Here is a 14,300-nt window from a genome sequence, read left to right as displayed (position 1 = left end):
ATTTGGTTCTTTCTAAATCGGGGCTTTCAAAATCAATGAAAATCCTGCAAGACTGCACATATAAGAATACATCTAATCCACATGATTTCTATAGTAATTAACACTAAAAGCCTATGTCTATACCCTGAGTCATGAAAAACTTTGGAAATCCCTCCTAAAACAACAATTATTTTGGTGCATATAATATCTAGCTCACTGTCTCTATCTACCTACCTATCTATACCCTTATCTATCGTCTACATATCACTTAATCCTGGGCCACTACTTACTAGTTGTATAATCTTGAACAATATATGTGACCTCTATTTGCCTCTGTTGCTTCATAGGTAAATTGAAAATTTTAACAGTACCTACCCCATAGGGTAGTGATGGTGAACCTTTTGAGCTCGGCGTGTCAGCATTTTGAAAAACCCTAACTTAACTCTGGTGCCGTGTCACATATAGAAATTTTTTGATATTTGCAACCATAGTAAAACAAAGATTTATATTTTTGATATTTATTTTATATATTTAAATGCCATTTAACAAAGAAAAATCAAAAAACTGAGTTCAAGTGTCACCTCTGACACGCGTGTCATAGGTTCGCCATCACTGCCATAGGGTGAGGTTACTTGTGTTGTGAGGATTAAATGAATTAATGTGTATAAAGAACTGATAACCATGGTACATGCTTATTATAGTGTTAATCTTTAATTAGATTAATCTAATTAACACTATAAGAACCTAAGCTAGTACCTAGTATACTCCAGAAGACTTCATGAGGCACTTATATGAGACTAGACATTTTCCAGAAATGGAGGGAGAGATGAAGCCTTTTCAGACTGATATGCACAGTTATAGAGCCAAGTACCAGTATCAAATGGCTGAGTGTGCAAGTATTCCTGTGTGAGAGGAGTGTTATATCAGTGAGAAAATGATGATGAACCAAGTCATAGAGAGTAGGTATGTGATGATAAAGAGCTATGGTGTCTTCATATAGACATTCAAAAAAGGAGAGTCATACTCAGATATGCATGTTTGAAAGTTAAATTTGGTACCAGAGTGAAGAGTGGAATGCCAAGGGAGGAAACTGAAATCCCAAATATGATTAGGGGCCTAGTCCAACACCTCATGCAATAAAAATTATAGATTGGAGAGAGTGGAAGTGGAAACCAAAACATGTGGAATGAGGCCAACTGGGACTGAGTCAAACTGGACTCTGGAGATGGGAGTGTAAAGAATAAGTGGAAGGCAGAGGAAAAGATGTAGATATGAGCCAAAAATGTTAGATGTAGCCTATGACTTGACAGTACCATAGAAACAAAGGAAGAGAAAAACATCATGGAGGGAGACTCCAGTGGGAACATCAACACTTCAAGTATAGAATCAGGAGAAAAAGCAATTCTATGAAAGAGACCAAAGACTGACAGAGATATAGGAGAGCAGGGATAAAGTGTTATCCCAGATTAAGTTACCAGAAGAGGATGTTGTAGTAGGAGGTAACTGAATGTGCAGAGGGCTTCCAAGCAGTGACCTAGTCTAGAAATCGGTCAATTTAGTGAGGCTTTGTGGGCTGATTTAATGAAGGATACGAGGGAAAAAGAGAAAATCAAGAAAGTTACGAAATTTTCTGGCTTGGGCCACTAGGTTACTGGTGATCCTGTTAATCGAAATAGGAAACATCAAAGAAGTAAAGTCAGAAATGAAAATAGAGAGTAGGAGGCATCTGGGAAACTTGCATTTAGAGATGCCTGGAAGGCAGTTTGAAAGTCAGGTTTGTGGACAGGTTTTTAAGTCAATGAGCTCTAAGGTGAGAAGGTTGGATCATAGGTGCTTTGCTGAGCATAGTGAAGCAAACACTCTAGAATCAGTGGTTCTCAACCTTCTGGCCCTTTAAATACAGTTCCTCATGTTGTGACCCAACCATAAAATTAATTTCGTTGCTACTTCATAACTGTAATGTTGCTACTGTTATGAATCGTAATGTAAATATCTGATATGCAGGATGGTCTTAGGCGACCCCTTGCAAGGGTCGTTCAACCGCCAAAGGGGTCTCGACCCACAGGTTGAGAACCGCTGCTCTAGCTAGTTATTGTTTTGAGATGTCTGGTTTGCATCATACATTCAAACAGAGAAAAACACAGTTATCCCTACACAAGTAAATAACACTAATTCCTACTGAGTTGTGCAGACATTCTAGTGAGGAGTTCACTGGATTTTCAAATTCCTCATCTTTGGGGGGAATTGGTATTGTTTTGGGTTTGTCGTGAATTTCTCTATTCCCAAGGCAAAATAAAAAATTTACCATTTCTTCTTCTTTACCTCTTCTTGTATCCTCATTCATTTGTCATTTCCATTTCCTATAAATTAATTAAAATCCTGATGCTGTAGATGCTGACTTCCTTTTCCTTTGGGGTACTAAGTGTGGGAATGCTAACATCTTGGCTTTTACTTTGAAACACAATATCTTATCATATTTGGTTTAAGCAATTGATGTGCTTAAATGTTAAACTCTATTTTGGATTTTTTTCTGTTTTTTTTTTGTGTGTGTGTTTTTGTTTGTTTGTTTTATATTTATCTATATTTTATCCCTTAAAGAAGCTAATACTAAATTTAAAGAAAAAGAAACCCATATTGGTAACTTGATTTTCTTTTGTACCCTTCAGAGATAGGCTAGCCTATATTTATTTATTTATTAAGATAGGCTAGCCTATATTTATTTATTTATTGTTGCTTTTTTCAGGAATGAGTGGACAGACTAACTACTTTTAAAAACCATGTATTTTATTTTGATTTTTTGCAATGTCTTTTTCCTAGAAAAAATAATTTTAAAAAATCAAACTAAGAAAAATCATTGAATTCTTACTCTTTTCAGAAATTGACCACAAAGAAATTGGCATAAAATATTTAACAATGCTTTAAATATTTTGGCACTGATTTCCCAATATTATTACCGTAAAGACACAAAACAATGAAATGCTATATTTATGATATCTGCATTGTGATTGAGGAATGTTGGCAAATTGTTCTAGTGTGTGCTGTGGCACCAAAACATTTTTGTAATTTCTGGCACAACTTTTCATTTGTGGGCAGGTTCATCAACAGTAGCATTATGTTCATTTTATTTTAATATTTGAAAGGCTGCCAATCAGTATTTTTTAAAGATATAAATCTAACTTCCCTGCCCTTCCTCCCTCAGTTATTCAGCCAACCATTTATAGAACACCTAACTGCAGACTTTGCTGGTTTGGGTACAACATTTACTTCACTCAGTATCCATTAATTTTTATTTCTGACAGAATAAGCATATGGTACTAACGCTCTATGAAATTAGACTCTTGGAACCAGATTCTGTTATAAATTTCATTGCTCGTTACCTTTATGCGATGTTACATTATATACATCACTTAGCTTGCATGAAAAGCTGCATAGATGGAACAGATATATTTTGACATTTACGTTTTACTTTATTTTTTTTATAAACATGGAATTCAAATAACCACATACATAGTTTATGGCTTTTTACACGTACTTGTATGTGTTATTGGCTACAGTGTCGTTATTCATATCCAGCGTTTTTAATGAAGACAAGGATAAAAGAATAAATGTTTCCCTTATTGTCTAATGCAGGAGTTGGTGAAGGAAGAGCCAAATTCAGCCCATTGCCTGTTTTGTATGGACTAATTGCTGAGAATGTTTTTTACATTTTTTGATGTTTGACAAAAGATTCCAAAGAATACTTTGTTTCATGTAGAATTCATATAAAATTCAAATTTCAGAATCCATAAGTCAAGTTTTACCCATTCATTTATATATTATCTATGGGTGCTTTCATGTTATAGCAGCAACGCTGAGTGTTGCAAGGGATATCCCATAGCCTAAAATATTGACTGTCTGTCTTTTTAAAGAAAATGTTTGCTGACCCCTGGTCTAATGCATAGCTGGCTTTTTTAAAAATGCTAAATATCAAGAAGTTTATGCAATCAAACTAATACTATAATTGTTGTTGTTTTTTCTTTTCTCTAAAAATGATACAGGGAGCTTATCCATTTCATCTTTTTTTTTTAATATATTTTATTGATTTTTTACAGAGAGGAAGGGAGAGAGATAGAGAGTCAGAAACATCGATGAGAGAGAAACATCGATCAGCTGCCTCCTGCACATCTCCTACTGGGGATGTGCCCGCAACCCAGGTACATGCCCTTGACCGGAATCGAACCCGGGACCCTTCAGTCCGCAGGCCGACGCTCTATCCACTGAGCCAAACCGGTCTTGGCAATTTCATCTTGTTTTATGTTGAGTTACAGGAGGCTTGTCTATTCTGTGTTCTTCTGATTAAGGGAGAAGTTTACCCAGAGAATGAGTGGTGGGTTTCAAATAAATTCTCTTTCCTCCATCTCCCATCATTATAAACATATTTAATTTGTTTTAATGAAGGTAATTGCACAGTAGGAATAACTCTGAACTAGAAGGCAAAATGACTCTAGGTTTAAAATGTAATCATTATCTTGTTTTCTAGACTGACATTAAATAAATAAGGAGTTGAAGTAACTGTGAAAGGAGATGACAGGGCCCACTAAGAGGGCTCCTTGGGTCTTTGATGTGCCTGCATTTTCTTTAGAGGTGGAGGATAATTACACTGAAAGGTGATATCTTATGACAGACTGCTGTGCATAGTAAACTGCTACATCGGTTTCCCAGAGATGACTGTCAGAGTGAATGTAGCATTTATTTCTAGGAGAAAAACTTAGCTGTCTTCTTTGAAAATAAATTCTTTTGCTGGCTCCCTTACCCTAAATTTTCCCCTCTTTCATGTTTTGTGTTGGAAAAAAAATCAAAATCGGTTGACTTTTAAAATATATTTGGTGCAAGGTGTGAACAAACTTTAAGACAATATTGAAAGATTTTCTGTGAAGTTATGTTTCTTCGGTATTTTATTTTTTCCAGAAACAAGATCGGGGTTCTCTGTTTATCCTTAAATCTTTTAAACAATTTTTAAAAGTTATGGGTTTTTCAGGTTATATTCCAAAATATGTAATGGAAATAATGTATTTCATTTGCTTCAAATAATTTGTGAAAGACGCTGAGAAATTCATTCATTAATGCCTCCAAGAATTTTTCAGTACCTACGGTATGCCAGGCACTGTTCCTGACACTGAGATATACCAGTGAACCAAACAGAACCAAATGAGATTTTTTACCCTTGAGGAGTTGGCATTCTAACAGGAGGGAATAGATAAGAACCAATGCACATAATAAATAAGTAAATGGCATAGCACACTAAAGGGGATCAGTGAAATGGAAACAATTCAGAGCAGAGGGAGGGAGACCGGGAATATTAGGGTGTTGGTTTAAGAAAGTCAGTGAAGGCCTCATTGACAAGATGATGCTTAAGTGAAGAGCTGAACAACTAGAGGCATTAGGTATATAGATATGCAAGGGAAGAGCATTTTAGGAAGAAGGGATAGTGAGAGCGAGGACCCTAAGGTGACAGGAAGCTGACCTGTGCATGAAACAGCAAGGAGGTGTCATGGCCATACTGGCGTGAAGAAGAGGAGGAGGTGTGGAAAAGGCATCGGAGAAGTCATGGGGCCTTATAAGGCACGTGAGGATATTTCATTCTTATGGGTGTGGAGAACCATCCTGGGACATTTTGCTGGGGAGTGATATGATTCAATTGACTTATTAAAAGGTCTACTTGGCTGCTTTGTTGTAGGGGAGCCAGGCAGGACAGGGAAAATATTATTGAGGAGATTGCAGTAATTCAGGTGAAAGATGATTGTGCCTTGGACAAGGAACAGTCATGAAGGTGGTGAGAGTGGGTGTATTTTGGTCATATTTAAAGGCAAAATGTGTAGGATTTCCTGAAAGATTGGATGTGGGAGAGAAAAAAAAGGAGTTTTTTGTTTGTTTGTTTTGTTTTGTTTTTTACTCCAAATTGTTTTTTTATGTTTTTATTTAAGAAATGTTATAAAACTGGAAAACTGCCATCAGTCAAGAATGGAGAGGTCTACAGGTGGGACAGATTTTGGGAGGATGATCAAATGGTCAACTTTGGGTATCCTGAGTTTAAAATATTTATTAAAATAAAATAAACTCAGTGCGATCCCAGTTGGTACTTTCCCAGTGTTTGCTTCATGGAAGATGTTAAAAAATATTGTATAAATATTATATATGCTACTATAATATGCACAAATTAATGAATGAGCATTCATTGAGCCGCTGGTACTTAATGAGTGGCAGGCATCATGCTGTGCACCATCACACAAGGGGTCTAACCAAATCTTGTTAGAACCCCAAAAGGTAAATGCTATTGTCTACATTTTATAGAAGCAGAAACTCAGAACAAGTAATGAGTAATTTACCTGAAGTTCACATGGTTAGCAAGTTGCTTTAGGTTTAAGATTCAAACTCCTATTTTACAACTTCAAATATAGCCTCTTTTTTTTATTAGTGACCTCACCAAAGAAATAGTACTGGTATACACAATAAGCTGCCATCTGTTTAAAATCTGATTTTTGTCTTCAGATTATAATACAAGTGAACAAAAACAAGCCTGTAAGAAGCATGAGCTCTATGTGAGTTTCCGGGATCTGGGATGGCAGGTAAGAATGATCAATCAATTCAAGTGTTCTTTTCTGCTTTATGATAAATCCTGAGTTCCTTGTAACCTTTGTCAATAATTTTTCCAATACAGTAATCAATTATTTTAACCAGACTATTCAGTAAATGGATTATTCACATTATTTTTTATCCATTATTCTTTCAGCATAAAAACATAATTATTAGGTTTTATAGTAAAAATAAAAAAAACTATGTTGAAGAAATAATATTTGTAATATTTAGAAAGTGAAAAGGGGTGTTATTCTTTAAGTATTTCAAACTTTTGATTTTAATACTATTTTTTTCAGATTAACTCAAGCAATTCTCTTTGTCCCCAATAGTCCCAAACTATCAGTCTAAGAAACAGAATTCTTGACTTTATTGTCTCTGTCATTTAAAAAAATTCAGATAAGGTTGTTTTTCTGCACTTCAAACTTATTGCTGTCTTTCACATATGCTTCATAAATATATAATTAACTTCATCAACAGGGTGAGGAGGAGAATTTAACCAATACAGTTTTTAATAATTCTATGTAGTAATCATTTAAATTGAAGTTTTTTAGATTACATTATCCTATTACAATGATTCTCAAAATATGAGCTATCTTATTGAGAATTAATATTAAAGTATAAAAATTTTCAAATTTTATATTTGGGCCAATTTTTACCTCTCTGGGAAAAAAATAGAGCAATTATAACATATGCCAATTTTTTAGCTTCCTAAAAATTTTCATGTGCAGTTTTTGGAAGTTGCTTCAATTCATTTCTTCTAAAGAGTCTATAAAGCTAATGTACAAATGAAAATAAAAACAGTACAAGAAACAAATATTAAAGTTTTTGGAGGTTGTCAAGTTTCAAAACCAGGAATGAGTTATTAAGAAGTAATGAGAATTATCTCAGGTTTATTTTTTATTTTTTGGTCTGGTTCACTTGAACTTTCCAGAGTTCATCATTTCCTGTTTAAAGGATACTTAGAATATTATTTCATGATTATGGTTTTATTCATGAATGCATAGATTTATTTATACATACTATGAATATTGTACATAGCAACCTCTTGGGAGAAATTACAGAGGACATTTTCTTGTGAAAAAATATATATTTTTGTGAACGTCAACTTAAAAATAAATCAAGGGCTTGGGGGAGGCTATCCTATTAGACTAATTGTTGGACCAAGAAGAGAAACAAACCTAACCAGATTTATATATATTTGAGTATTTTTAAGAATTATATTTTTATATTACTTTTTTCTCCTTTTTTGTGCATTTTAGGACTGGATTATAGCACCAGAAGGATATGCTGCATTTTATTGTGATGGAGAATGTTCTTTTCCACTCAATGCCCATATGAATGCTACCAACCATGCCATAGTTCAAACTCTGGTATGCTTTGTTTTTGTAGGATTGAAACTGGTTTAAGATGAAAACTTCATATAAAGTTATTTTAACAGAAAGCATCCATTGGTAGTTACCAATGCATTATCTTCTCTTCTCAAACTCGCTTGGCACTTTTTAGAGCCGAAGTAACAAATTATGGGTATAGTCAGGATATTCAGGCTGGTTTAGAGATTAATCCTGATTCCATATTGGGGAAGGATTCAGATAGGAGAGTTGTAGTAATTACATGATGTGTTCATTCTGCGATTGCTTCACTATGCAACATGACTAACCATACAGGTTCCCAGTGACTTATTTCTAACCTAACAATTCATTAGTAATCATTGCAAAAACATTGAATAATAGCTGTAGTGAATTTCATCTAAGGGCTTTTACTCTAATTATTTAAGGATGCTCCATAACACACTGTGACAATATGAAAGTTCTTTAATGTAGAATATAAGTAGAAGATACATTTCTATTTCTTAATACCTTTTTTTACCTTTAAGGTGAAAAATAATCTTCATTTTTTCCCCCTTCCAGACTCAGGAAATCAAATAGTGACTTAATCTGTAATAGCCTAGGCTTATTTTTGTGGAAAAGATAGTGAGTTGTTGATTTCATGGTCTTTAAATGGTTGTACTGTATTAAATGAGCTCATGAAACCTCTTAAGAGTCTGGCGTACCTGCATTATGGCAGAGGGTCAAACTCCGGAAGACCAAGTGACAGGCTCCTAGAAGGTACAATAGATTATGTGATATTATTCCAAATTAATGTGTGGGGGTTATTATGAAAATTGTAATTAGGAAAGAAGAAAGGAAAAAAAGTATTTTAGACTCCAGACTTACTGATGGGAATGGGGTTATTTGGTGAATGGCAGTAAGAGAGCAGTAGCTATTGGTAAAAAAAAATAAAAACAAGTAAAATAATCTATCTTAGTGGATGAGGCTTGTTTATGACGAAAAAGAAGAGTAACTATTAGAATTTGTGAGGAGTTGACTCTTCAGGAGGTTACCTTTTTTTTTTCTTCAAAATTAATGGAAAATTGAAAGCTGATGAAAAGAGTATCTTAGCTTCCTTCTGAATAAGGAATGGGGTATACAGATTGATAGATTAAATTCTTGAATGCTCATTATGCTGGTGTCTTCATTGACTTCCGATGTACTACCAAATAGCTAGACACCAAAGACACATCTATGACAACTAGAGCTTGGGCATTGGCAAACATTTTTTGGGAAGAAATGTGCTGTAAGAGAAACAGAGAGATAAAACAAATACGTATTTTGAAAGGTAGTCATTTATACATTATTTTTCTGAGTCTTGACCAATGAGACTGCCTACTTCCATACCATATACAAAGTATAGAGAAAATTCCTGGAGGAATTTTAAGGTTTGATATGCCTTCATCTTTGCTATCTGTACAGATAAGTAGTTCATGATACAGGGCAACTTTTCTGGGGGGTCTGGAGCAGGTATGCTCTGCAAAGGATGAATGTTTGTATTCAAACTTCCACTGGTAAAAAAAAAAAATAAATGCTATGAAGTCTAGCCTTTTAGCCATGTCTATGAGAATTCACGTTGACTGAGAGCTGACCATACAGAGAACAGTGCTGCTGTTTCATGCCTTGAAGGGATAGCCATGATCACTGTCTTTCTGTAATGTCACAGAGGGCAGTCACTATCAGCTTATAAAAAATGCCGCTTAATTTCTCAGAAACTTCTTTGCCTCTTTTTACTCTCATTCCAATGACTCAGAAAGTAGACTTTTGCTTCCTGAGATACGTATCTAACGTATCAACATTTCCCTCAAGCAAAGCAATGCTTAATAATGGAAAAAACTGTCAAATACAACCCTTTCTCTCCTTTCCCTTTTTCTCCTTATAAATATACTAGAGAATGAATGAAATTCGTGCAAGATCGTCCAGGTGGTCGTTCCGCTGTTCGGTCGTGGTCGATTTGCGTATTATGCTTTTATTATTATAGATATTTACATATTGTCAGCTTTTGGGGCAATAGTGTAGAAGGCAGTGTTGAAAAACAAACATTAAAAAAAAATCTGATGTGCACTTGGAACAAGACCCCGCTCTGCACCAACTGTCCTGGGATGTGGGACATAAGTCATCACAAAACTTGAAGCCTCCATGGGAAGTTTGATTTTTTCCCCCTGGCATTGTGCACTCTCTCTGTTTGTTCTGTGAAGGACATGAAACAAGAAGACAGGCATGTTTGTTGTTAAAGGAGAGCATGTTTGTGACTAACATGTTTGAGAAACCATTCAAGAACAATACTTTTTTTTTTTTTTTAAGCAAATGCTTCATGACGCTGCCAAGCTCCATTGAAACAGGGTGATCAATCACGTATGTGCGTGTTACGGAAGATAAAACTGATGAGGGACACAAGCTGCATCTGAAATTTGTAGAAACTATCCAACTTTTACTTTTGTGAGGTCTTAGGAAATTTCAAGTTCATGTCAGATCACCTCATTTTTTCTGCTGTTTCTGTCCATACGCGGGGCTCTTATATCATTTCAGCCAGGACATTGTACAGCCAAACTCTAGGAGGCTATATTTGCTTTTTGTAGATCCCTCAGGACTCATCAGTGGGACTTCCCATAAACCCCTTTAGGGAAGGACTAGGGTAGATGGGTGGGAACAGGAGGACCAGGTCCTGGCTCCTTGCTCAGACCATAGGCAGACTGCCAGTCTGATCAAAATGAGAATAAACCCTTTATTTAAGCATTTCACTTTCCATGTTCAGCCACCTTTTTTAGGCTTTTGGGGGGATGGAGATTCAATTCTTAAAATATCTAGGCTCTTTACTTCTGATTTAGCTTAGCCTGCTTTTTAGAGGTTGTCTAAGGGAGAAAGAAAGTAAAAGGATATTAAACTCTACCCAATCTGCTAAAAAAATTATGTGAAGAGTTGAAATCATTGCTGTAAACTTTAAAGCAAATATTGGATTATACCTGGAGTTTATTTTGCTGTTATATTTAAGTTTCCTTTACAATGGAAAATGAAGAGTTGGCATAATTTTGATGACTTATTGTTTAATTATCCTTTTGAAATAATTCTTAGATCTGAATCTTCCTACAGTCCAATTGTGTGACTTTACTGATTTGCATTTATAACTTCTGTATGTCTCAGGAAGTAAAAAGAAGTCGTTTTAACCAAAAGCAACTAAGTACTAGTTGCCATGTTCTTTTTCCCAGGAAAATTTTCACTAGTTTCTCCATATAAGGTATTTTCCTTAGCTGTTTGAACATTTTTCAAGATCCCAACACATAATTAGAACTACTAAGTTGATTCTAGGTGTTAATGCTTAAGAACACATCCTTTATTGCCAGCCACCCCAGCTACTGTACACAAAGAGAATAGTGGAGGGTGTGCTTGATGGTGAGTGATAAGGCAAGCATACCATTTTAAAGCTGCAGAGAAAATATTTACCTTATTTCTTAAAGAAACAAAACATTTTTTCTTTCCTAGGTTCATCTGATGTTTCCTGACCACGTACCAAAGCCTTGTTGTGCTCCAACCAAATTAAACGCCATCTCTGTGCTATACTTTGACGACAGCTCCAATGTCATTTTGAAAAAATACAGAAACATGGTAGTGCGCTCCTGTGGCTGCCACTAATATTAAATAATAATGGAAATAAGAAAAAGATCTGTATTAAGGTTTATGGCTACAATAAAAAGTATACTTTCCAACAAAAGGAGAATTCTGTAAAATTAGTCTGGCTCATTTCGTCTCTACCTATGTACAATATCATGTATATAGTCACTTTTATTTATTTAAAGGTATATATTCTCCTTTATGGATGCCTTATCAAGAAAATCTATTTTATAGGTCACTACATTAAACAATAGATTGCCCAGTCTAACTTTCAATGAGGTATGTTAAGTCCAATTCAATTCCATGTCAACATTTTTTCCTAATACAATTTTTAATATATTTTTTGAAATAAGAACTCCTTTTACTGTTAAATATCGATGAAAGAAACCGAATGCATGTGGTTATGTTGCTCCAATAAAAACTATGCTAGGATATTTATTTAGAAGTAAAACTTAAAAAAATAACAACCCAAACAAAAATGCTTAGATAAACACAATTTTTCTTTTAGAGTTTCTACTGCATCCAATAAAGTGAAATGTTGAACTGGATTTGAATAAATAAATGGTAGGCAGAATATAGAACCTGAAAGATTGCACATAATTGTCGTATCTGTTTGCTTTCACAGAATTGGTGTAACTGTAGGAGCATGTTCCTTGTTGGCTTGTGAATTGCAGATTTTGCAAAGAGCTCAAAGCTTCAGGAACTCTGTGGAGACAGGCTAGAGCCTGTGTCCATGACTTTCCAAGTTAACACTAAAAAATGGCAGTACAACCTTCTTACCTCAAATAAATCATGTCTGCCTATTATCTAGAACACTACTGCTGCAGATTTTTTTTTCTGGTTTAAAAGGAGTCCAAAATAAAGAAAACTTTACATGTGCTCCCCTTCCCTCCCCACAGACAAGAGTCCCTGCATGCATAAGATATACTGGAGCAAGATGCCGACAGAGCCATTTTCTTTAGCACTCCTTCATAACCGAGTCCGTTGATTGATGTGATGCAAGGGATTTTATTTAGGGTAAAAGCACTGAAACTAAACTGGAGGAAATTACCCAAAATCCCAGAATGGCTTTGACAGAATTGCCATTTCGAAAGAACAGCTGAAATCCATTTTTCATATCTTTGAGAATGAGCTCAATGAAAACCTTATTTTGTAAAGGGATTTTGTAAACCCTCCTCCAAGCACAAATAATTCCAAACGGGAAGGTTCTGTTGTGTGTATGTGCATGTGTGTTCTTCCCTCTGAAATTAATTTATTTTCTCTCTCTGTTCCTCTCTCTGCCTTCTAAGGCTTTAACACACACTGATTTCTTAAAGAATGACATTTAGATGGATAACTTGCCATTTATGTGGCTCCACAGCTAGGCCTATTTATAGTTCATCTAGAATATTCATAAAGCACCATTTATTAATCACTCTTTTGGATCTTTCAAATAAAAATAGTAATAGCTTAAAAATGTTATGGGTTTGTTTGTAATTCAGGTATGTTGTAATGTTGTTTTAAAATACAGTTTATCTTAAAGATTTGATAATAACTATATTGGAGGTACATTAAATAATATATTTTTGAATTAATGGCATACCATTGTAAGAATAAGAAACGGAAGTCTATTATATTATTCTTTAAATGTGCTGTTTAAATATATTTCTATATTTTAAAATATATTAAACTTGTTATGCTAGTTTCTATTGTGCTTCTTGGTTTGACTCTTTATTTGAAGGATGCAATATGTAAGTATGTCACAAACTGAGACTCTAAGAATATCAGATATAAAAGGTATGTGAATTACATGATTCTTTATGTTTTTTTTAATTGCCAAAACTAGTTTTTGTGTTAATAAATAACTCACTGCTAAATAAAGCAAAATTCGATAAATATTTTCTTAATTTGTTTAAACAAAGAAATTTTTTTAAATAGCAAAAATGATTAGAATAGGAAAATATCTCACTTATTCTCTTTCATTTAAGAAGGGAGATTATTGGTATCAGTATTTTCATATTTTTTCAAATGATATCTATATATGTGTATACATATCCTATATAATAAAAGACTAACATGCAAATTGTCCCTATGGGTAAGAGTTTCGACCCACCAGGAGTTAGATGTGCGCTGACCACCAGGGGGCGGCACGGAACATGGCGGGCATCAGCCACACAGCGCTGGCTGCGGGCAGCAGTGGAGGCACTGCCGGCCCCCATGGGTCCCAAGGAGAGTGGCACCGTGACGGGATGGTGGAGCAAGTGAGCAGGTAGCACCAGGCCAAGGCAGGTACGAAGGGAGGCCCCGGCTGGCAGCTGGAGGAAGGGAGGCCCTGGCCGGCAGCCGGCAGCCACTAGGGACCTTACCCGTGCACGAATTTCATGCACTGGGCCTCTAGTATACACATGTTCAGTCACATATTCTCAAATAACTGTTATCATAACTTCTTTGTATTACTTCGGTTGTGTTCTGATTACTGAAAGTCAAAATAGCTTGGCTTAGTTTATTAGGATCCAATCTACTCAAGTCTTTTTAGCTAGTTATATATTGACTTTTCTGCTTTACATACTTTTGCTTTATAATGTGTCCCTAATCCTTTTTGAAAATAGTAGGGTATAAATCACAAATATTCAAATTCTTTAAAACTAAGGCAAAAAGAAATGTTTACATTGAACAAAATTATAAGAAAAACGCAAGAAAGAAAATTCTAAAGTATTTTTTATCTCATTTTATAATCCCTGTATCACTATC

The 14,300-nt window shown here is 35.0% G+C and overlaps 1 protein-coding gene across 1 annotated transcript in view; it reads left to right on the top strand.

Moving 5' to 3' along the window:
- BMP5 (bone morphogenetic protein 5) overlaps positions 1–13,434 on the top strand; it is a 117,133-nt gene extending 103,699 nt beyond the window's left edge. The window contains exons 5-7 of the mRNA XM_006090709.2: positions 6,508–6,584; positions 7,854–7,964; positions 11,442–13,434. Of these exons, the coding sequence (XP_006090771.1) occupies positions 6,508–6,584; positions 7,854–7,964; positions 11,442–11,591 (338 nt within the window). The 3' untranslated portion in view covers positions 11,592–13,434. The remainder of the gene's footprint in view (positions 1–6,507; positions 6,585–7,853; positions 7,965–11,441) is intronic.
- Positions 13,435–14,300: the final 866 nt, after the last annotated feature.

Source organism: Myotis lucifugus, unplaced genomic scaffold, assembly GCF_000147115.1.
Source record: "Myotis lucifugus unplaced genomic scaffold, Myoluc2.0 scaffold_80, whole genome shotgun sequence".
In the NCBI taxonomy this organism is placed as follows: domain Eukaryota; kingdom Metazoa; phylum Chordata; class Mammalia; order Chiroptera; family Vespertilionidae; genus Myotis; species Myotis lucifugus.
Note: the sequence above shows the minus strand (reverse complement) of the source record. Positions and strands in the feature narration are given on the sequence as shown.